Here is a 25,137-nt window from a genome sequence, read left to right on the forward strand (position 1 = left end):
TATGTTCTTCCTAATTGTATTTGACTATTTAATGTTGTTTTTTAGACATTTCGACAGTCATTTACAGTTAAATCAGTTTTTACTCTGCTGTGGAAACAAGCAGTGAAGCTGTCTGTCTGTCTGTCTGTCTGTCTGTCTGTCTGTCTGTCTGTCTGTCTGACTTCATGTTGGCTTGCCTTCCTCTGGAATCCCTCTGCATATCAATGACTTCATGTCAAAACAAGCCCTAAATCCCCTGCTCTGCTGTGTGTGTGTGTGTGTGTGTGTGTGTGTGTGTGTGTGTGTGTGTGTGTGTGTGTGTGTGTGTGTGTCCACGTGTATGTGTGGATGAGAGTTGGAGGGAAAGTAGAATCTTGTGCACATATCTGTGCAGAGAACACGAAAGAGACACTGTGTGTGTGTGTTTGTGTGTATATCTGTGAGCCTGAGTGACTGTCCATAAGCCTCTTTACATAGACTGGAGGTTAAAAGTCCAGTGTTCCTCTCTGATCATGTTCCTGGCAGGCTGGTCAAGTGCAGAGAGACAGAGAGATGTTGCTCAAGTGAGAAGGCAGAAAAATGAAACCAACTGTGTGTGTGTGTGTGTGTGTGTGTGTGTGTGTGTGTGTGTGTGTCTCGCAGACATTTCACCACCACACTACTTGCTCTGTGAATTTTATACCTTCTGGCAAAGCAAGAAAACACAGACATTCCAGGCTGGAGGGAGAAACAGGAGACTGAGGAGTCTAAAGCTGTGTTCACCCATCATCAGTCTCCTGGTAGCCAGTGTGGCTCAGCGGCTACAGGCAGCGATGGGCTACTGTTTAAATTTTCACAGACGAGAACATCCAGATAGTTATTTTGCACAGAGATGTCATAGTAAGGAAAGCACAGGTGCAATTAATAACATTAATGATGGCTGCATTCCATTAAGGTGAGCCAGTTCCAGGGTCCAGTTATTGTGCACGGTGGCTCACTGGTCTGGCTTACTGGAACAACTAAAAATCCGAACCAAGATTCATGTTTTTGTACACACACATTCGTTTTGGTTAATATTTACACATACCTGTATCCTGTTCTCACCACCATCGTGAGCTGTGTCCCCAATATCCATTGATTGAATTGAAGACAGGTGTGTGTCTGATGTTGGTGAGTTTTTTCTGACTCTTACATAATTGGTGGACCAAATGTCATTTAAACATTTGGCCTCCTCATCTCTCCATACACTATCACAGAAGGGTGAATGCACATTAATTAAAATGATCACTTACGTCCATCATATGAATGTGCCAATATGTCATACAGGCTAATTTTCATCACACATTGTGTATCTTACAAAAAGATGGAAGTGCAGATATTCACTACCTGCTGCCTGTCGCACCTCCACTGGTGCCACCAATCGTCAGCTGGGAGCCACCCTTCACAAATGTTTCCTCCCTTTGATTCCAGAACATCTCGAGGTGGTGGGGCAGCAGTATGGACTGTTCCCTGCAGCTGAACCTCAGGTCCTTGTTACCCCACTTTGCATCTTTCCTTTTGAGCCAAAGCCAGAAACTCCCTCGCTCCGCCTCAGCAGTCAGTTCCCTGAGTGCCTTCTTCCACTTCCACCAGGTAGTGGATGCCTTCCATTGTGCTGCTGTTCATACTGCAGACAGCTGGCTGTAGTCAAGTAAAATCAAATTTTATGTATGTAGCATCACAAATTCCAATTCCCTTCAACATTAGAGTCTGTGTTTTTATTTGTTGTAACATTTTGACATTATACAGAAATACTCTTATTGTTTATTTAGCCGGGACAATGCACATGTGTGTAGCTTAAAGCTAATCAGTAGCTTCTATTCAAAGTATTTGCCAAATTTGGTTATAAAATAAGGTTTGATAAAATATTTTTTCGGGACTGGTGCCAGTACAGGTTATTTGTAATGAAGGAGACTGATAACCAATCGATATACCCAAACAGTAAAAATTAACATCTAGACATTTAAACGCAAAACATAATTTAAATGCCTTTAAGTGTATCTTTAATTAAATGCTACAGAAATGAAAAATTAAATTAATAAACAGAATATCTCCCCAAAGTTTTATGAAGTAAATAAAGTAAAAATAAATAAAACGATTAAAACTTAGATTTGTATTGAAATTTGAGTCCCTCTAAATAAAAATAATAAATAATGATTGTGGAGTATTGTCAAACTTTTGCCATGTGAATGTTCTTGTTGTGTTGTAAATTATAAAAAAAAACAAAGGCAACTTAAGTTTTTAATTTAAAAATAAAGAACTGAACTTATGAAATAAATAGGAAAAAATTGAACTATTTTGCATCTTGAGGTTTTTGAATTTTCAGCTCAACATTGTAAAGACACTATAGAACACTGGAAATACATTTTACAATACAATTTAATGTATTATTTGCATGATTGAACATACAATTTAAAAAGCTTTTCACAAAAAAATTATTCTTCTAATGTAAGTAAGCAACTGGAGAAGTTTCATGATTAGTTAAAATGTTTACCTTACTTAACCTGCAGTCTTTCCTCAATGCCCCGCTAACTGTCTGTTATGTTTTATGTATTTATGTTAAGGTATTAATATGATGAAATAACATGTTGCACGTTTAATTATTTTAATCTAACTGACTGCCTTCAACAACCAGCCACTGTGCAGGAGTCATGTAGGATTAGTTGTAGCTCTCAAGTCACACCGCTGTGTGTCGCTGTTTAAAACCCAGCGCAATAGGAAAAACTACTTCCGGGACCTGCTTCACAGACAGGAAGTCGCCTTTGTTGACTCGGCCGGAGAGAAGCAAGATGTCTTCCCTGGACGTGGTGGATTTTATCCAACAGAACAGAGCCCTGGCTGACCAGGTGGAGACGTATCGAGGTTACTGGGAGAGTGAGAAGCACTGGGCGGCGCGGAGGGAGTTCATCCTGCGGAACTTCAACGACTTCGAGCAGCAGCAGCTCGACCAGCTGCTCTCACTGTCCATGGTCTGGGCTAACAACGTCTTCCTCGGCTGTAGGTACGTAAACACAACGTGTCTTCGTGACTGTTACAACTTGAATCAAATGTTCCCTCACTGGACAGTCGTTTCTGTTGATTTTTACCTGAGTTGGAGGAGACAAAACCACCACACATGCGTTAAAACCTCCTCAGAGCAGTGGCACAGAGGTCATGCTAGCAGCTTAGCGCTTCACGTAATGGAGCCGTGTACGTTTACTGAAGACATATTTACCAAACTCATCAATTTGTCATCACATCCGAAGCTCTATCTGTTTTAAAACTTAAATATATACTTTGATTTTGCTTCTGACAAGTAGCAAAAATCATTTTAGTGTGCGTTTGTCTGAGAGTGTTAGAATCTTCTTCGTCTAATTCATAACTCTCATGTCAGCTCACTGCTGCCCCCTGTGTCTGGAAAACGACTAACAAGTTGGCCACCAATCAATCAGACCCAGAAATATATAATATAAAACTTACAGTATATAATATAAGCATAGAAAATCGTAAGAAAATACAGGATATTAATTTGATGAGAATAAATAAACAAAATAATGTATATCAAGATAATAAAATAAATAACACATAAAATGTGTGGACATGGACCCTTAGTATGTAAAATTCTGTACATTATATGGTAATATATAACAAAATAAGACCCATGTTGCATTTTCTTGTAAATGATACTGGATCTGTGATGCCAGTGCTGATATTTAAGGGATTATATTTTCATTTAATCAATCAATTTTTTGGTCTATAAAATATTAGAAAATGACAGAAAATGTCAGTCAGTGGTTCTTAAAGCCCAAGATGACGTCCTCAAATGTCTGACTGTATTTTAACTGACTGATAAAAGATCAATTCAACAATATCACCATTGGGTTTTGAAAAAATCCAATAATCATACAACAGTTGAACATTTTAAAGAATTGAGACCTAAAGATGATGAGACACGTTACTGTTGAAAATAAACTTGTCAGTGCTCTCTGGTGGTCAGAGTATGTAGTAGAGACACTGAAACATTTTTGTATTTCTGTGCTGACATTTCTTGTTACTTGTCTTCTGACATATACACCGAAACTGATATACATATATACAAAAAGCAGTGTCTTTTAAATATTTTTTTAAGTGTATTATTCAGGCTAGACGCAGAGTCTACTTTAAAGTTTAGGTTTAAGGATTTATACATGGCATTATCAGTACCCTAACAAACTGAAGTACAGTTTTTTCATGGTGTAATTTTAAATTAATAAATAAATGCAGTTTTTTTTTTAGCATTTCTAAGACATAATGACCCATGTTTTTACTTTTAAAATGAATACAATGATTAACAGCTGCAACTACTGATTATTTTCATTATCATTAATCTGTTGCTAATTTTCTTGATCAATTGTTCGGTCAATTAAATATCAGAATGTAGTAAGAAATGCCCATCACAATATCCTATGGTGAGTTAAAATTTTCATATGTATATTCTCTCAATCAGCAAATTGATTAATCAGTTTTTTTACAGACTAAACAACAGTGAAAATAATTGGCAGATTAATTAATAAAGGCTAATCATTAGTTACAGCCCCAGTCATTATATTGACAGAGGATTTCTCTTCATTAACTGCAGGTACAGCACAGAACTCCTGGAGAAAGTGAAGGAAATGGCTGAAGGCATTGAGGTGGAGGACGCACCGGTCTTCAAGACAAGAGATGAGATTATTAAGAAGCAACAGGTATGCTGTGGACACACACACACACACACACACACACACACACACACAGATGTGTTGACAGAGAAAATTCCTCATGTTTTCCTCTCTCCTCTGTCACAGGGTCGATGACCGGCTCAGTCGTATCATCATCTGTCCTGGTTGTGTCGGATCAAGACTGAAGATTGATGGGACTCGGCTGTTATGTACATACAGGCTGTGCTTGTAACAAGACGGACCACATTTCACAGGGATTTTACGATCCTACACTGTTTGTTACGGCTGTGATGAGACTGTAAACATCTTCAATCTTGTTTTTTAATCAAAAACAGAAAGACTGTCACTCACACTTTTAACCTTTAATTGTACAGAGACAACAAAGATGTTTTTGTCGGGGTTTGAGCCTCACTGCTCATCCATTTTTACATTGTTATTTTCTTATTTTTTTAAGTGAATGCATAGTTTTTAGAACTGTTTTTCTTTTTATAAATCTAGATGAAAGAGGACACTGGCTCTTGTCCCTGTCTGAAGCACAATAAAGGACATTTTCTTCTCATGGGATTGTCTGTCTGTTGCTCTTTTCTTTAAGACTGATGGATCATAGTAATTCTGTGCCGTAAACAATCAGTTTATAATGTACCTTTTTCTTGTCAATACCACACAAGTTTAAAGCAAATGGCAACTGAAGTTGGCTTCAAAAGAGGTAGAACTGAATGAAGCAGCAGGATCTCAGTGATCTATTAAAGGTCTTAAAAGTTTTGGAAATGCTTACAATTTAACCTTTATGTTTTCAAGGTTAGGAATATGTTTGAAAAGTGCTTGATTTTTATATTTGGTATCTGTACAAGTCCTCTGTTGGTCCCTGTTAGCAATCATGATCAAAACACAGTCAGAGGGATAAGGGATAATACACTGGTCCTGAATGTTTCTGAGACAAACAGCATTGTATTTGGCTCAAACCACACTCTTAGTAGGAAATCAGAGTCAAAGCTTTGTATAAATGAGGTGTATATTAATCAAATACAAGACCCTAAACTCCTGGACATTATCTTAGATACTAAAACATATTTACTTAGCTGGGAAATGACATTTTTGTTTATGAAAGATGTCCAAAGTTTTTAACACAAAACTCAGACAGGTAATCCAGGCTTTCATACTGACTCATCTTGTCCAGCAGAATGGTCATGTGTCATGAAGGGTAAGATAAGTTACAAAATAGATTAGTGCACGTTGCACTCCATTTTGGATACACAATGAATGTTGTTGCAGTGCATAATTGTCTTGCTTGGTTATATGTTAAAAAAGATTACTCCATTTATTACCTTTATTCATTCAAAATATCTGTGTTACAAAGACTAGCTTGTTTAAGAATTAGAGCTGCACACTTAATCAAATGTTATTGAAATCGCAATATGGCCAAGTGTCACAATGTCAGCTTGTAACAGTTTAGATGTGATCCTGATAAAGGCTCGTCAAGTTTGGTTTACAGTATGTGCCTTGAAAAACAAAAGTTTTTCTCTTAAAAAACTGTATGAACCCTGTCTGTAACATTTTCCAGCTGACAAACATGGAACAAAACATTTGTCATTTCCACCATTTAGGGTTGTTTTTGTGTCTTCATACTTTACACCTGCAGGCAGATTCTTTTCCATTTAAAACAACAATAAAACCACTGCTGAGCACAAATCCAACCTTGAACCAATCACCAACAGAGAAAATTGTATTTCCTCTCTAATTTCTTAAGGTTGTAATGATTTTGGGACTGTGCTGTACTGCTGAAACACCCCGGAGGAAGGAAAATAAACAGATTATAAGTTGATTATAACACTAAATCAAACGAAGGTCTGAACAATCATTGACAAGGACAAGTCTTGTCTCTAATTAATCATAATTTCACCCACCGTAATGAACGTTACAACTTAATGAAGGATGCTGTAGAAAAACATCAGGGAATGGGAGGACAAAAAAGGCTGTCTCAAAGTCTGAAAAATGTGTTTTATTATGTTTATACAGCATATTGTTATAAGTATACATTTTTTGTTTAATTCACAAAATTTTTTATAACATATCCCTTCTGCTTTTATAGGTGAAATAAGTCACTAGTCACAATATGACCTTTACTGTCTCAGAAAAGTGGAGGTCTTGTTTGATTTTATGACGACCATCTCCCATGGTTTACTTAGCTGGAGTTGGGCTGGTTAAAGTCATGATTTTATACTCAAGTGGTCTTTTAATTGGGTGTCACATACAAATAAAATAGGAGACAAACGCAGGCATGAAAACAACTTAAAGCCTTTGGGAAAACAGCTGATGTCAGTCCTCTTTCAACTGCTCTCACTGATGCACCGGACCGCGCCGCTTTCATCCTCTGCTCATTTGTTAATTTGTGTGTCAGCTGTGGCATTTTAAGAGAAGGATTAAAACCACCGACACTTCATTCACGCTCGCACACGTCACAGGCAACAAAGCATTAAGCCTTTAAAGTGATTCACTTTCTGCGTCATTAAATAAAAAAAAAAATTCTTAATACTTCTGAACACAGCTCTACATTCAGCTTTTTAGCTAAATTATGAACTCTGACAACTAATAAAAGAATATTATAGAAAATGAACAGAACAGATGACAACATGATATAGAAGTGCATCTATGAACATATTGATATGTACTTAATTTCATCTTAAACCTTCATGGGTTTCTTCTTGCAACCTCTGTCGTCCCATTAACCATGAAAGAACCATGAAAACTAGAATTACTGCCTCCGTGAACCAGTCAAGTTGCTGTTTACATCCATGTTTGTCCACACTCATATTATCTTTACTTAAGGAATTTAATAATAAAAAGGTATAAATGTATTTTTTTTTTAGTAAAATTTAAGTTAGGCAGTGAATAATGTCCAGTGAGAAACATGCTGTCTTCACTTAGAGACTATCTTTACAGCAGAGGACAGAGGACTGATCGAGAGCTGAACATCATGATGTCACTGTGGAGATGACCTTTGACCTTTTGGTATAAAATGTTATCACCTCATCATTTTATCCTATTAGATATTTGTGTGAAATTCTGTCATAATTCGGGTATAAGTTCTTGAGTTAAGATGTGTTTTGTAAGGTTACAGTTACCTTTGACCTCCTAATTCTAATCAGTTCATCCTCAAATCCAAGTGGACATTTGCGTCAAATTTTATGCCATTCCATCAAGGCGCTCTTGAGATATCACCTTCACATGAACGGGACGGATGAATGTACGTACGGACAACCTGAAAACAACCTGCCGGCATGGAGACATAATCATGTAGCACCACCATTGAAGACAGTACTGCTCTATTTCTGTGCTCTTCATACACTGAAAAAGAGATAAGCAGTGAAAAGACCGACTCTCTTAGCTGACTTACAGTATTTCCTTGGTTCAGCCAGGATTCCCACACTCACACAGTCCAAGTCTATCTTGTCCCGTCCTGGTGTTAATATTTACTTTCTCATAACACTCCCTCTACAACATCACCTTCTACCTTGGAGCAGAAATGATTAAAATAAAAGCTCAGAGATGCCTAGCCAGGGAGTCGTGATTCATCGGTGCAAGTGAGACTTGGCGCTGTTGCAGCCTGTGACGTCTGTGAGCCCAAACCTACAGTGTCTCTTAAAATAACAGAGAGATGCTGGAACAGATCAGCTGCATCTGTGGCTGACTTGAAGAATAACGACAATTCTGACTCTGAAAGACGCTTTTCTCAGTCGTTATTCTTCCATGGCGTTCAAAATATGCTGATTTGGTCAACAACCTGCCCTTTTCCTAACAGCCAAGATGCGTGCACACCAGCAGACGTTACAAAAAACAAAACAAAACAAAAAAAAACCCGAAAAAGAAAAGGAAGAGAAATCTGTAAAACTCAAACACTAACAGCATCAATCCAACCAAACAACAAAGATATATTACAAATTCTGTTAGCAATAACTTATTTCACATCATGCAATAAAAAAGTAAAATTAAGGACAAGAAACACAAATATAAGATTGATTTCCCCTCCCTCGTTTTCCTAAAATGTGTTGGCAAGCAAGTTAATGTCCATTCTGGTTTGGTTGTTGTATTCTTCCTTTTTTTCAGGGTGGCACTTGAGTTCTTCTGATATAGTTGCTGTTTTTTTTTTTTCTTGATGAGGTAAAAATGAAAGACTGGAGTACAGGGATGATGAAGAGAGGGTGATGGAGAGGAAGGAGTAGAGAGCCAGAGGGAAGCTCAGACGTCCACCCAGCTCTGCTCCACGATGGCCGTCACCCTCTTCTCGTACTCCCTCTTGTTTTCCTGATAGAGCTGTGCGGCCTGACTGTTGGCCGGGCTGTTGGGGTTTGGCTCGTCCAGCAATGACTGAAGGGAAAAAAGAAGTATTAAAAAAAATTCCACGCTTTTTTTGCATAGCAATTATTATTTCTAATTTTTTCTCTTAGTATAACACTACACACTACGTGATTTTACAACACTTGTGCATTATATTTTATATTTTTGTATTATACTGTACTGATACTTCTGCAAGATCTCCTCAAGAAAGGATGTTTATCAAATATATTGGTGACACTCTCTCAGTTGAGGTGTACAGTGACCATGGACCACCTGAAATCAGCTTGGCAGGATGACATAGGTGAAGAGATTGTGAAGGAGTGGCGGTGGATAACCCCAGAGCAGATTAATAGTTCTTCAGTGTGTGCAAGACGCAGCCACCAACAGTTTAAGATAATTAATTATTTACATTGGTCAGAACAAAAGCTCAAGAATCGACCCCTCATCTGAAGACTGTGGTTCAGAGTCACATCATTGGGTCACACATTCTGGAGCTGCCCGAGGAGATCAAATTATTAGAACAACATTTTCAGACCTTATCAAGAATTTTGCATAGATCTGTTGATTTAGACCCCTCGATGGCGGTTCTAACATAATAAAAAACAGCTTGGAACATAACATGGTATCATTTATCTGCCTACTGGCACAAAGATTGATCTTACTTAATGGGAAACAGATGACTGCACCAACACATTCAAACCTTATGAGGGTTGTAATGAAATACTTGGAGCTAGAGAAAATTAAATTCTTTCTGAAAAAAAAAAAAGAAGGGAATTTTCACAGAATTTGCCAACGATTTATTGACATTTTCAATCATATTCATCAATCTTCTGCCAAGAGTTAGAGCTAGAACTAGGAAATACAGAAAATGGATATATTAAGGAACAGGGTTTTATAGCCCCCATCACCACAATATGTCACAACATATTGAATCGTAACCCCCGTGTTGTGATAAGTATCATATCACCACATTCTTGCCAATACACAGCCCTATAGCCACCTGTACTGGCAAACCAACACCTGGTTGAAAGCATCTGATCATTAACAGCCTGGAACTGCAAGTTGAGTGTAGAAGAGCAAAAATAACCTCTGAAACTTGTAATATTGCAGGGAAGGTGATTGGCAAGCCACAAAACAACTCTGCAATATATTTGATGGAGCTGCACACAGGAGGGCTGAACATAGAACTGCAGATGGCTCACATCCACTACACTCAGAGCCTGAGCAGCTCCTGTCTGGCCGTTGATTCAGGGTCCTGAGAGCCAGCCGGAATATATACCAGAAGTCTTTTTTTTCCCTCATGCAGGCATACAGGCATTGAACACAGAATGACCAAGCAACACCTGTAACAATCTGTTATCTCCTCATCAAAAATTTTTTTTTCCTACAAATCTGGCAGAGGGATTTCTATACAGTATGTTTGTTCATTAGCTGCTGTGAATAGTTGGAATAAAATTTTATGCTGTGTTCTCATGAACATTTGAGTTGCAACAAATAAGAGACAACATTTTAATTGGACCAGTGCAGTCACAGATGACATGACTTGAAGCAAGTAAAGCACAAGTCAAACATCACAAATGTCTAAAAAAAGACAACAGTGATGGGTGCCAAATGGCCCATCTGTCTTCCATCTACTTCATACTTTTGCACATTCCTGCACAAAATCTGTACAGCTTTTTCAGTTACGATTTATACATATCTTTATAACATTTTCATTTTTATGCCTCTTTACTTACACTACTTGCTTTTTTATCTTTCTTTATATTTTTCTACTTACTATATTAATTGTTATGCACCAAAACACCAAGACAAGTTCCTCGTATGTGAAAACCTAACTTGCGATAAACCTGATTCTGATGTGAACGCTCTGAGTGTGTTTTGTGTACTAGCGGTCAAACCAACCAACCTGGATGGAGGTGAGTATGGACGACACATCGTATGTGGGGCTCCAGCGGTTCTGAAGGATGTCTAAACATATACTGCCATCTGCGTAAACTGGAAAACACAGAAACGACATATTCAAGCTTCAGTCCACAGAGATCAACATCATTTATTGTGTGTCTGCACTAGTGTCACCAACATACAAAGAGTAAAGACTGAATGTACAACATATCTGGAACGGATGCAAAAGAAGAAGCCACATTCTATTATTAATCTGGTGATCATTTTGTTGATTAATCGAATTAATCAAAATAGCTCTTTGGTCCCATTGATAAAAACATGCATCCTAAAGAACTGCAGTTGGAATCAGATGTAACACCTTTTGTCTGCAAATCCATCAAGTTGGCTGTACAAACGCAAATACATAAAAAAAATTGACTTCATTTTGAGTTTCCTGCCAGCCTTGCTGTTTTAACCTACTCAATTCATTTCAGTTATGGGCTGGGAAAGGAGATGAATGGGAGGAAACTGCTTGAATGAGGAGGAAAGGAGGACTTGAGGCACAAACCGTGCAAAAAGGGCTACATCTAAAGACCAAACATTTTGTGCTTCATACACTGATGTAAACTGTACACGCTGTTTATGAATAGACTGAGGGCAGACCTTTATTTCTATTTTTAAATGAATGACTTGAACCAGTGAATATGTGAGAGTTCTTCAAGGCAGGTGCGCCACTTACCATTTGGGTGAAACATTCTGGAGACAAACCGAACTGTGGGAGGCTTGTTTGGGTACTCCTCTGAAAACTCTATCAGAAGCTTAAACGTTCCTGCAGAGACACAGACAAAGGAACAGAGTGTGTGAGGAGCGCACACAAGTCATTCTGTGGGGAGAATACAGATGTGAAGGATTGCAGGGGTCAGAGAAAGAAGAGAGAGAAACAATTATGTTACTAAAAATATGGTCGGCTCAACTAGAAGGGAAAGCTAATCCTTCACCAAGGCAGAGATGTCGACTCTGCAGGCTAAAAGGAGAATAAAAGAGGGAGATGACTAACAAGAGAAAACAATGAACCCTGAGTCAGCACTTTTATTGCCTGACCTGAGCCATAATTACAAGCAAAATAAAAGGCTATGAGAAAAAAAAGAGTGGACGCATGTGCATGAATGAGTCTGTGCTTGTACGGCATGTATCATACAGCAGAACTGCAAGTTTGTTATGAACTGAACAAATCTAATACACGTTCAGCTACACAGTTACTCAGTAAGTAAAACTGATTACACAGCTTTGTTTAATACTCAATTCTGATTGGTCAGTTATGGGATTCTAAGGTCCGTTCTTTCTGAGGAGCAATAAAATCTAATAAAATATACACATGTACGTCAGGATTTAAATGCATAACCTCTTATAAATCTATGCATACTTACACACCAATATGACAAAATCAAAAATGACTGATTCCACATTCTAGTTCCTTCCATCTGGCATCATACTACACATTGCACCAACATAGCAAAGTAGTTAGCTATGAAGCATAAAAATAATTTAACAAACTAGAAAATGCCAGTCATCCTTTATCATTTCCCAACTGTAAAATATTAATGAGATTCTTGTTTTTTCAATAAGATCATCAATTATTTTTTCTTTTTTAAAGCAATTATCTGTGTAACAACTGGAATAATGTACCGTCAACAGGTTGTGAAAAACCCCTGAAGTTCACAGCATATGGATGCATGCAGACAAAAAATACAGGGTCGTTGGGCAAAAACCAAGCTGATGACTCGCTTCTGTGGCCAACCACATGCATGCGAGTGAACATTTCTGCTAGATTAATTTGAAACATGATGCAGTATTTCTACGGTTTTTCACACCATCAAACCATTGCAATACTGTGTTTGTGTATGAAGCCATAACCACAGAAAACGTGTCAGTCCATATGCTTAAAAACTGCGCTGTAAGGTTATTTAGGGCAACTCAACTTATTACAAAAGCTCCAAGTACTTAAAACATTTCTAGTCCTTAAATTTTAGATTATTTAAAACCATTTTCAAACTTTTAAAACTCCCCAGGTACCCTGTTTGTAATATCTTTTTTATCTCTATGGTGCATACATCTATTTATAGGTGTGGGAATGTTTCTGAGTCTGTGTGATTTTGTAATTGATTGCTTGAGTGTGTACAAACACTCTCTGACTCTGTCACACTAACAACACACTGCCCAGAAGGCTGTAATAGATGGATTGAATGACGCAACTCTACAATAACAAGAATGAAGGAGAAAAGTTCAATCAAGTCCAGAGCTTGGATGAATGCGCTCCCACTGAGCCTGCACTTTATGGACAAGATAAATCAAAATGGAGAACTTACCATCTTCAAACGGTGTTCCCACAGGCCTGCAGAAGGCAGAGAGAGAAAAATAAAAATTACTTCCAAATTCCAAACATCCCCACTGCTACCAGAAGGCCTTGGCTTGTAGAATAACCATCTATCCTTCAAGGACCTGCTCTGCACAGACACCAGAGGCATTATTTACTCAGCTCTTCACGTTCACACACATCTGTGTAAAGGGGCCAATTAAATCAGCTGCCTACATGTTTAACATTTCTGGCAGCTTCCCCCTTGACTTTGAATCAGGTGAAGAACTATTAGTAAGTCTATTTCTATTTTAAACCCCTTGTGTGATGCTCTGGTTTGTTTTTGGTTGGTTGGTTCTTGTTGAGTTTTCAATTACTTTCTGGTATTACTTGACGTTTGCTTAAGTTCTTGATGTTTTGGTTTGACTTGTGAATTTCATGGAGTGGAAGTGCATGGAGACGTCATAATTAGGGGCGTAAAACACAAATTTCATCATGATACAATATTATATCAATTCTTTGGACAACTAAATTATAATTCAACAAATTTATGACCGGGTGCTTCCAGACATTTGGGACACAGACATGCCATGGGAATTTCAAAATAAAGGTGTATCTGATATAGATTGGTGATAATACTGGATCACTGAATTTTTTGTGACCGTGGTGAAAAAACACAAATTATTACGTTTGATTGGGCTTTATTAAAGGACACTGTTATAAGTGTAGCAAAGTTGCCTTAAGGAATAGGGCAGTATGTATATGCAGTATGCAATATCTGTGTGCAGCGTACAAATGAGGGAGAGCGAACTGTGATGGTGCCGTTCAAAGTGGAGCAGAAATTTAAACCTATTAGTAAGTTGCTACTCTGGCAGTAAATGTACAGTAAAGTTTACAGCATGTCAGTTAATAAATTTTGCAGTAAACGCACTGCACAAACCTTTATATGCTCAACCGCACGGTAGGCATCACATGACCGCATCATTGCAGTATTGTGGTATTGCTGTAATGCAGTAATGCTTTTTTTTTTTTTTATCACAGCCCTAGTTACTGCTTTACATTTTGGAAATCTTTTTTTTTTTCTTGAATAATAACCAGCAAATTAGGACAGAAGAAATAAAGTTTTCCATTGTATTATTTCTGCTTTCCAGACTAATGTATTCAGATTGGGGTGTATCCCTAACAGCTGGCATTTCATAACCAAGAAGAGTTTTTAAAGGCATGTTTCTTCTTTCAATTGCACTTCAAATTTTTCCAAAAGTTACCACAAATTTGAAAAAAGTCACACTCCAACAGTGTCTCCCAGCCGGTTCTTCCACCAAACACCCGCTGAGTCTCTACATGCTGATTTTCCAGACTGTTCTGTGCCACAATCAGGGCTGTAATCAGAAATATCTAAATACTGCAAACGGGTGGGTTGGGGAGAGGGGCTCTGTGCATCACAATCACAGCGGCACAGTAAAGACAGCAGGGCGGAGTTGGATTTAGAGCATGACTCACCCAAAAATAACAGCGTTCCAAAGCATGATGTTGTTCTCTGATGGTGCTCCACTCACACCGGTGGGAGGATCTTCTTGAAGTCTGGATAAGACAGAGAGAAAGACACATGGTAAGAGAAAAGAGGGGCAAAAAAAAGAGACGGAAAAAAACAGCAGAAAGAGACACGGACAAAAAGAAAGGCAGGAGGAAGAAAGGAAACCAAGAAGACAAAGAAAAATTTGAACAAAAAAAAAAAAAGACAGACGGAAAGTAAAGAGAGGCAAACAGAGATAAAGGGACATTAAAAGATGAAAGACAGAATTAAATGGAAATGGAAACAGAACAAAAAACAAACACAAGGGAGAAAGAAGCAGTAGGGGGGAGAAAACGATGGGAGAGAGTGTGAGGATTTTAATTAACACCTTGACTGCAGGATAATTATCAGTCAAAACACGAACTGCTGTATCAACATGACTTCAGTCGACAGCCAGGCTTGCAGGATCAACTGCACGCTGCCCATTCCTGCTGTCACATGTCAATTAACACAAACTATACATTTAACACTCATCTGAAGCACTAATTTACCATGTCTGTCCCCACTGAGCATCAAAGAGCTGCAAGTGTTAAGCGCTTTAAGTCGACCTTCACCTTAAATGACTTTATGATGAAGCTATTGGGATAAACGACAGACACAAACACAACCCCCGACAGAAAGGAGAGGCACCCTGCTGTTTTTCCTATTAAGACACGTTTGTTTTGTTTCTCTCCAACACCAACGACAGAGCTGAAACCTAGTTCATGAAAGCTTTGGACACTCAGTGTCTGTTCTTTTCCCAAGAAAAACAATCTGGTGCAGAAGAGGAGGTGATGCGTTTTACATTTGCAGCAGCAGCAGCAGCAGCAGCCACACCAGTGTGTTTGGAGTGAGTAGAAGAACTGGGTAGTCAGCAGCAGCAGGAGAGGACAGAGAAAGCAATGTCACCTAGAAAAACTTAGACTCCAGTAACATGAAGTCCAAAGAAATAGCAACGATTGAGTGAGTGATGATTTTATTGACTGTAGTGTCACTTGACAGAAAATAAGTGAATGAACTGTTTTTTTTTCCACTAAAAAGAAATTTCATTGCCTTTTATATTAATCTGTTCTTCTGTCTTTTATTATTTAACTTGCTGTTTTTTCACAAAACTGTACTTAATAACTGGTGTAACACTAAACATCTTTAAAATGACTGTTAAAGGGCAATATGCAACAACTGCATGTCAAAAAATGAGTTGGAGCCACAGACGGTATATTAAATAGGTTAAAATCATATTTAATATACATTCAGTGGTTGAAGCGAGTTCTGGAGTGAGGTGAAGACTTGAAATGACTTGTTCAGTATGACCAACAGTCCAAACCCCTGCGATGTAAATCAGGAAAACACTGATATCTGGGAACCTGGAACAATAAGCAAATGGCTCCACTAGAAAAAAACAACAACAAATAAGGTACAGTTACTACTATTTCTTGACTATCAATTAATTATCAATTAATGTTTTTAAACACTTTCCTAAAGTGACTAATTATTAATTAATTAATGATTAATCATTAACAACCCTATACAGAATATAGAATATATACATAAACATTTTTGTGAAAGATATTTTAGATTATTTTATTCCAAAATGATGTCAAGGCACTGAAACAGTAAACTGGCACCACTACTTCTTTTTAATATTTATAAAAACTATAAATTAACGTCCCCTATAGAATAAATAAAACTATGTATGTTAAACTTGAATTAAGAAAAATAATCACGTAGGGTATACTGATGCTGATACCAGGTTCTAAAATATTTGCTATAATTTCAAATAATTTCAAAATACATACCTTTCTAATATCTTAAGATATGGACAACTTAGAAACATGACATGGATATTATTTTACAACGCAAATGACTCATTAGACACCCCAAAATAAGTATGTATTGATTTATCATTTATGAAAATAATCATTATCTCCAGCTCAAAGAAGACTGCCCAGAGCAGTTTGACAAGTGATCCCTGAAGTGCCACAGCAACAACTGCCTGGCAACAAAGACGTCAACAAATCACAACACAGATGTCACAGGTCAGCATTTTAAATTAAGTTTCCAACAACACCCTCCGGTTTGTTAAACTACTGCACTGATCAGCCCACACTGACCAATAAAGGCAGTGTGCTGAAATGAGTCTTCCGCCTCAGAATAAACTACAATTTCCTCTGTTTGGTGCATTATTGTGTCACATTAAAGGTTTTGCTTCAGATCATCAAGGCATGTAGGCCAAATCTGGAATCACCACAGACTAAGGCCCACAATCCCATGCCTGGTATAAAAGCTGGTTTAATACGAGCTTACAGCTATAAAACAAGGTAGGCTGATTTGTGTGTCTGTGTGTTGAGTGTAGATCTATGTCCCTAGCTGCAGACAGACCCACTGCAATTAACCTCATTTACTGTAATCTGCCTGAGCTCTCTGCTGGTAGAGGGATGCTCCACTCATCGTCCCTACTAGACAGACTGAGAGTGACTTTATTTTACTTTGAAAATGGGGATTACTGACCAGTTGGCACACAGCAGATTAAGAGAGGCAGTGGACAGCCTTGAACCAACGGTATTTTGCTGTATTTCTGTTTTATATCCTTGGAAAATGAGTATCTTTAGGTTTTGGCCTTTCTTTTGGGACTGGACAGTTAAGGACACCCCCATGGAGTCTGGGGAACCAGGATGGCCATTTTTCTCAATTTTTTTTGACATTTTACTGACCAAACTACTAATCAATTAATCAGGAAAATAATTCTCAGATTATTTGATAATGAAAATAACTGTTTATTGCGGCCCTAGTATAATTTCCATTATTAATAATATACCCAAAACAGTGTGGTCAAGGAAACCCTCTGTATCAGTCAGTCAATTCAGTAACTGACATGGATATAGATACACTTGTCTATGGTCTGCTAGAAATAGGGTTAGGTATTGGTAGGGTTTTATTGATACCGATTGACACTGACACTACTTATCGATTAGAGGTGTGCATGATTAGTCGACTATACAATTAAACATTCTGACCCTCGCTAGTCGGCACCAGAAATACTAGTCGATTAAACTGTTAACCAATATTTTGTTAATGCTCAGTGCCTGTTAATTGTTGTCTCTAAGCTGTTACACAGCCGCCCACCATCAGTATTTTGATGTGGAAAATGGAAATAAGGCTGAATATAGGCTGTGCATAGCCACATTCAGCACAGACACCGACATTAACCTGCAAGCACAGCAGGTTGCTGATGCTAGCACTGCTATCGTTAATTGCACTATGTTGCAGGATGGCATTAAATGGGTTGTTTTGAAGGATAATGCGCTATGGTCATAATGCATGGCGTAATGTGCATCACATTACAGCAGCATTTAAATACATATTGTGCTCAATTTTATCCGTTTGAGTTATTTCATGTTAGAAGAGTAGGGCTAGTCTTAAGTAAAATTTACATGAAATTAATAAGGAAATCAGTCGCCAGGAACATCCCTATTATCAATATTGATAATAATCGGTACTCTTATTGATGCTACTCACCATACTTTACATAGACATGAAATGAAATGATAAAAAAAGTTAAAAGATGCAACAGTTATTTTATTTTTTACGTTCTTAAAGAAATAAGTTTCCCAAGTTATTGCTTTAAACTGCATTTTCATCACATTTAGCAATGCAAGCCCACATTTTTGTACATTTTGCCCCGTCAGCTGTCTATGAAACATTACATGAATACTGATAGCAGTATTGTTTGTCCAGGAGCTTACTGATATTTCGGTACTGACCAGTCAGTATACAATGAGTACAATACTCATACAATACAATACAATACAATGAGTTACCATGGTAACACACCATTTCATTTCTTCATTAATACAGTCGTGTTAACTTGTTCTGATATCAGAGCGCCTTATTCTGCAGACATTTACCTTTTTTCCAAAACATCGAAATCCTGATTATTAAGTCACTACCCGAGGACTTTAATGTGAACTTTTTTATGATCAATCTGTCCCCAACGCAAGGACAGGGACAGCTATCTGTGACAGTGTGGATTCTTAATCATAATTAATAAAATCTATACTACCCTTCTTTATAACACTGTGACTCTGTGGACATTAAGACAGCTGTCAGTCTTAAAACCAGTTCCCCTGATCCAACACATTTACCATGCATTACTAAAGTAATCACTGTTAGAAAACTCTGTAGGTTATCAGACACTGACCAACGAACAATCATTTGTCATATTATGATTGGTCTCACTGATGGAACAATCATATCATATTTATCATGTTGGAGAAGATATGAATATTTCTGAGTGAGGATGATTGTGACGCAGCTGAAAAATGACTTCAGATTATAAAATTGGATTAAATATGAGTTTTTGAATATAGGTAGCATTGAGTCTTTTGACATCATTTAAATGTTAAAATATTTACACAAGATTCAGAAACGGCCTAAAACAGATATCTAAAAATTTACAATCCTTTTGAACCTGAAAAAATCATTATTGCTGCTACTACTTCTACTATGACTTTACATGCCCATAAGCACACTATGTCTTATCTGTTTGATCCATATATTCATCTTCAGGTGCTGTCACCTGCATTTTGTCCCTGTCAGGTTACAACTGATAAATATATTTAAAAATCAAATGTAACATTCCAGCACTTTATCATCCAGTGTAAATGATGAATGAGTGGACTACACTGAATAAAATGTGACAGAGCTGACTTCTTGACTCCTGTCTGCACTCCTGTTTTTCAAAATAAACACCATGGTCTGCATTTGCACACATTTATATATCTGCTCTGTTGGTTTAAAACAGACGCTCTGCCTTTTATATACCCATTACCATGATGAATCATAGTATCGGTGCTCCATTGATGATGGCTTTCACGCATGCTTTTAACTCCAAGTGAACAGACTCAGAGTTGATTTAAGTTATTCTGATCAACTGTTCTGGAGCCAACAACCTAGTTTCCCACCTCAGGCTAAGTTCAGGAGTCGGAGTGCAATAAACCTGTTTTTTTTAAAGGGCCCCTGGAATAACAGAATGACAAACAAACTAAACACAACAAAACACAGCTCTGGAAAGTGTTGCTCTAATTTCTTATCAACTCAAACCAGAACTATTACTGTAGCTTACAAACTACTAGGGCTAAGTATTGGTACATTTAATGTATGGACCCAAATTACCCAGTACCAAGGAGTAACAAAACTTCTCCAGTCAAATGATATGTGCATTTGATCCTTTTTGTATCCAGATCTAGGAAAATTGACGTGATTTGTATGGTCTTGCTCGCCCCCCAACAACTGTGTTCTTTGATTTAACATTTTTTGTGACTGACCCACTGCCACAGCAGCTACAACGCAGACTGTCTGTGGCGTGGTCAAGTCGTTCACAGTGTACCTGACGGATTTGGCAGTTCAGTGTGCTGAGATGCCACAAAAACGCCACGAATGCTTCCATTTACATGATGGGTATCAAATAAAGTACTCTATTGGTATCGGTGTCACTTTCAGGGTAGTGGCATCCTAATTTTTTAAATGATACCAAGTCCTACAAACTACAGTAAGCCATTATAAAACTGAATCCTCGTTAAAATACTCTGAGGAGCAATTGGACTGTAAAATAGAAACGGAAGGTAATGAAGTGTAAGGGAATGGTTATTGGTTTCACAATGTCAATCGCTTCTAAAAATATATTGGAAGAAGAAACGAAAGTGATACTTTACTGATTAAAATCTGAAGAAATTCAGTTTTTAAACTTTTGACTCAACAGAGCTCCAAATTTGCTTATTTAATCAGCACTTCAACCCCAAAGTGTCATTTCACATCCAAGGTACTGAGCCAAAACATCACACCAAAGTGTTGCTGTTCAAACAATTACATAGCTCAGTTTCAAGACGCATACTGAGCAAATAATTTGACTTACAGATCAAACAAGGGAGGTTAGGCAATATCATGCAAGGCTGAGTTCAATCAGCCAGCCTTGGCGTGGACATGCATACACACACACAGCCTGATCCAGGAATGTGCTATTGTGTTTTTCTTGCCTCAGTGTGTTACAGTTTACCACCTGGGGACTGGCACAGCAGAGTAGAGTTACGGTGACACCTTATCTGCCCTGCTTCATTGGCTGTTCTTAGTAGAATAGCTTAGGATCTTTTTTCCACTGACAGGTGTGTGTGAATGACACACAAACACGCACACACACACACGTACTGTAGGATGCCATATGGAGCAAGCCAACAGATTGGGGATAGCAGGTATTACAAGCAGCCTCTTGCCAGGTGTGATTCTCCCAGGAAACACAAACATATTCTTCTCATCTTGTCTTCACAGCAAGAGGTTGAGACTACAATCACTTACACAAGAAGAAAATATGGATTGTTTAAAGAGACAGTTCGCCCCAAAATCAAAAATACATATTTTCTTCTCACCTGTGAGAAACAAGAGGTTAGCACCTCAATGTCTTAAGTATAATTTAAGGTTGAAGGAATGAATGAATATAATGGAAGTAGAACTACTTTCTTTCTATGGTAGAAACAAAGTGGTTCCTACATGAAGCTGCTCACAACAAGGTCTGTGGGTTATTTTGGGTAAGCAGGTCATGATTTCCGGAAAGACACATTGCTGTTGAGTTTTTCAAATGTATTTTTGGTGTTTGAGCACCACAAGCCAAGTACCACTACAGTCCATTTAGAAGTGCAACATTTTCAATATTAAATAGAAAATTGTTCGAAATGAACGACATTGAATTGAAACTGAAATCAAAGGCTGAATTCCAATTCTCACAGTATTTTCCCAACACCACAATTTTCACTATTACTGGAAAAAAAAACAACTTTTAAAATCATGATGTGACATGTTCCAATATCATATATCATTACAAGCAAACATGCTTTCTTACATACAGAGAAATTGATGTGTAGACAAGGGCATTTCTTCAACACTACAGGACTTAATTATAATGCTGTTTGGTTCCACTTTAAAAAGCATCTTTATCAAAAAAAATTAGCAACTTCTGAGATTTTAATATTGCATTTGGCTGTATTGCAATTTCGATATTATTTACATTAATTGTGCAGCCTTAGTTTAAGTCAAAAAACTGAACTGAATCCTGACCTTAAAATCAAGGGTCAATTTGAATTGTGGATTTGGAGAGTTGTGACATCACTACTTTCTAGGGAAGAGAGAAAGTAGTTCCTACATGAAACTGCTCTCAATACGCTAAGTGGATTATCCTGAGAGGCCAGGTCATGATTACTGGAAAAAGACAATGCTGCTGAGTTTTTCAAATGCATTTTAGGGGCACTTTGAGCATCACAAGCAGAGTGCCATCTACTTCTATTATAATCAAGAGAAGGCAGACATCTTTAAGGCTGATATCTCCAAAATTCAGCAACTCACACAAAAACAATCTAAATGGATAAATAGCACCACAAGTAAGAAGGGAAGTGTGTATTTTTGATTTTGGGGTGAACTTTGCCTTTAATTATACCAGTATTGAATTTTCAAACAAGTATTAAGTGGTAAGAAGTGGTCATGGGCACATCCTCATACCCATCCTAAACATTGAGATGGACAACCCCCCCCTAAACACACTCACACGGAGTTGTGCAACACCTGAGAGCCACGTTGCTTCCAGGGGGGACTGAAACCATAATGCTGACTGACTGGTTGAAGCTACCTTTTAGCAGCAGAATTTAAACCCACAGCTTGTAGACTGCGATGGGGCATTGGGATCAATCTTATCACATTCAGCTTCTAATCAGGGCCAGTTAAGGCGAGAGACAAAGGCTTTGATGAAGTCTTTTGTCCAGCTACCTCAGGTAACCCCAGCTAGCGAAGTTGCGCCCACCCAAACAAACAAACAAGCCAGGAAAATATGAAAAGACCAACGTTATTCCCTGGATAGAAAACACAGCATAAAGCCAAAATACCATGATCGGATACCGTTAAATATGACTGAAAACAAACAATCGTCTCTTTGTCAACCCTATCACAGCCATGTACAGAGACAAACTACATAAATTTGCATGTTAATTTCACAAAAACTCCAGTGAAGCTTTATATACAGTATTATTTGCACCAGCGGCTAACGCTAAGCTAAGCTAGCTGTCGACAGGCTAACGCTGCTAGCTTCACACACACACACACACATACAAACAGAAGAGATGGTTGCCAAAACGTTGCCATACCTTTTAAAATCTCTCATAAGCCGTCTCCTTGCCGGGGTCGACATTATTCAAAATGTAAATTAAAAAACCCTAAACCACGACCATAAACCGAAGACTAACCGAAACCAAATCCGGGGCTTCTTCCGCTTGTAGCCCTTTTCTTCTTCTTCTCCCAAAACAACTGTCTGCTGCCGCGAGCTGCTAGCTCTTTCTGACGTGACGTCGGTTGGTACAGTGCTGCTGGCCCACACAGCTACAGCCCATAGGTCCATACATTACATCTATGGTTCAGCCCCTTTTATGTCACAAACATGTCGAGGCAAAAATCCTAAATATAAACCCTTATAAAATTTAAAAGCTTCAAGCAAGGTTAACTGTCATCATCCCATAGAGACATTTAAAAATCTTTAAGCCTCATGACGTGTGTAAAGTGTTTTTAACACCTATTGTGTACAACTCAAACATAAAGACACTATATAGAAATACTCAAGTAAAAGTATTTATATCAAAAACCACTCAGAGTATTTGTTACTTTTTGTCCCTTTCACTGTTACTGTTTATACTTTGAGTACATTTCAGACCCTTTACCTTTTCACTTTTTACTTGAGTAAACAAGTTTGTTTTTTTTAACACAAGTATCTATACTTTTACTTGAGTACAGAATGTGTGTACTTTTGCCCCACTGCAAACACCCATAAACTGCTGATTGAAGGTTATATAAATAAAATCACAATGATCTACTTTTTCTCATATTTATAGATGATTAAAGGGCCTGATTTGGGTTGTAGGAACCACTAGTTGAATAGACCTGAAATAGTATCTTACCCCTAGCATCTATGAATTCTTTTAATTTTCCAAACATTTCCTCTCCTGTGTAGTAATGCTGGCATCACCATGCAACACTTGTTGTGGAGGTGGAAGCTAATGAGGAAGAAGTCCATAAAAAAAAACACATTGGACAGCTCTTCTCCACTACACACTTGCCTTTGTCAAAGTGTCCAATTTTGCCTTTTGTTTTCTGCTATCTTGGTCTTGATGAAAGCATTTGGTAAGTCGAAAAAAGTGTGGGAACAAATCAAGGGAGACTCACACAAAGTAAAATATTAAAACAAGAACACACAGAATAAGAAATGGAAAACGTTCCAAAGTTTATGGAACAACAAATGCTCTTAAAGCCTTTTTCACTGATGAAATTAAAGGCCGAGATGGAGTTTGATTGCAGAAAATACTTCAGGGATCTGAAATGTAAAAGTAAATGTCAGGTTTCAGGATGAGGTCCTCAGAATCAAGGAGCTTTTAATGACTATATCTGCAGAGAACCACTTTTTCCTCCTTTCAATTGCACTTATCATACAAGAGGAAGTGAAAAAAAAAAAAAGCACCAGCGTGCAGCGCAGCTTTAACACGAGATCTGAGGAGGGAGAGAAACTTTACTTCTTCTCAGCTCAAAAAATTCCCACCACACCCAGTGTTGGGGAAACTACTTAAAACTGTAGTTTACCACCAGCTACTTTACAATGTACTAAAGTGGAGTCTCATATTTATGTGTCTTTTATTATTCTACCTTTAAGACAAAAAATATATATTGGCTTCATAGTAACTATTAATCCAAAGGAAACAGAGCGAGTAAATGAGTTTAAATATCTAGGTGTTGTCTTGGATTCCCTATTAACTATATGAAGTCCAAGTCCTAATTTAACTGCAATATGTAGTTTGTTGGTAGTTTAGCTACTTTTTCAGCTTTTTCAGTAGTTTAGGTAATGACATATTCATAGTATTCTCATCATTGAACAATGCAACAAGTCATTTAATGACAATCACCTGCTATTTTATTAAAATCACCCGTGGTTTGTGACCAAGATATCTGCAATCAAATACTACGAATTTCCCCTGATATTCTAAAAAGAAACAACTGCTAAACATTAACAGTGACAGAATACCAACAACCGTTAGCTGAAAGTGAAAACTAACAGCCACGCTACAAAAAACAACAACGACTGGAAACGATCACTATAAACACTGAGACAACAATTAAGAACAAAGACAAATTCCGACAGTTAAGAGCAATAAAAGAAAAAGCGAGGATACATTTAAGCAGGCTCTGTCTTCACAAATTTGTCTTTGTTTGAGCCATAGTTTTGTCTTCACGTTAAAAACCTTCAGATCAATCAACGTTTTTGTTTC

The 25,137-nt window shown here is 37.7% G+C and overlaps 2 protein-coding genes across 2 annotated transcripts; one reads left to right on the forward strand and one right to left on the reverse strand.

Annotated features, from left to right (window-relative positions):
• The first annotated feature begins 2,745 nt into the window (after window positions 1–2,745).
• Window positions 2,746–5,232, forward strand: xtbd1 (XRN2 binding domain containing 1). Its single transcript, XM_084730369.1, has 3 exons — window positions 2,746–2,998; window positions 4,595–4,700; window positions 4,800–5,232. The coding sequence occupies exons 1-3, from the start codon at window positions 2,787–2,789 to the stop codon at window positions 4,806–4,808; spliced, it is 327 nt and encodes a 108-aa protein (XP_084586495.1). The 5' UTR covers window positions 2,746–2,786; the 3' UTR covers window positions 4,809–5,232.
• A 2,728-nt stretch (window positions 5,233–7,960) lies between these two features.
• Window positions 7,961–23,175, reverse strand: ube2b (ubiquitin-conjugating enzyme E2B (RAD6 homolog)). The gene is made up of 6 exons (XM_084729925.1): window positions 22,975–23,175; window positions 14,743–14,823; window positions 13,256–13,281; window positions 11,629–11,718; window positions 10,915–11,003; window positions 7,961–9,038 (listed from the first exon to the last, which is right to left on the reverse strand). The coding sequence occupies exons 1-6, from the start codon at window positions 23,016–23,018 to the stop codon at window positions 8,910–8,912; spliced, it is 459 nt and encodes a 152-aa protein (XP_084586051.1). The 5' UTR covers window positions 23,019–23,175; the 3' UTR covers window positions 7,961–8,909.
• Window positions 23,176–25,137: the final 1,962 nt, after the last annotated feature.

Source organism: Lutjanus erythropterus, chromosome 11, assembly GCF_056507025.1.
Source record: "Lutjanus erythropterus isolate fLutEry1 chromosome 11, fLutEry1.hap2, whole genome shotgun sequence".
NCBI classification, from domain to species: Eukaryota; Metazoa; Chordata; class Actinopteri; order Lutjaniformes; family Lutjanidae; genus Lutjanus; species Lutjanus erythropterus.

Bases quoted from the DNA above. Each gene is read 5' to 3' on its own strand.
- xtbd1 (XM_084730369.1), top strand. From the start codon at position 2,787: ATGTCTTCCCTGGACGTGGTGGATTTTATCCAACAGAACAGAGCCCTG. The intron at 2,999-4,594 runs GTACGTAAACAC...CATTAACTGCAG, and splicing joins AACGTCTTCCTCGGCTGTAG to GTACAGCACAGAACTCCTGG.
- ube2b (XM_084729925.1), bottom strand. From the start codon at position 23,018: ATGTCGACCCCGGCAAGGAGACGGCTTATGAGAGATTTTAAAAG. The intron at 14,824-22,974 runs GTATGGCAACGT...TGTCTTATCCAG, and splicing joins CTTATGAGAGATTTTAAAAG to ACTTCAAGAAGATCCTCCCA. The intron at 11,719-13,255 runs GTAAGTTCTCCA...GTGTCTCTGCAG, and splicing joins GGGAACACCGTTTGAAGATG to GAACGTTTAAGCTTCTGATA.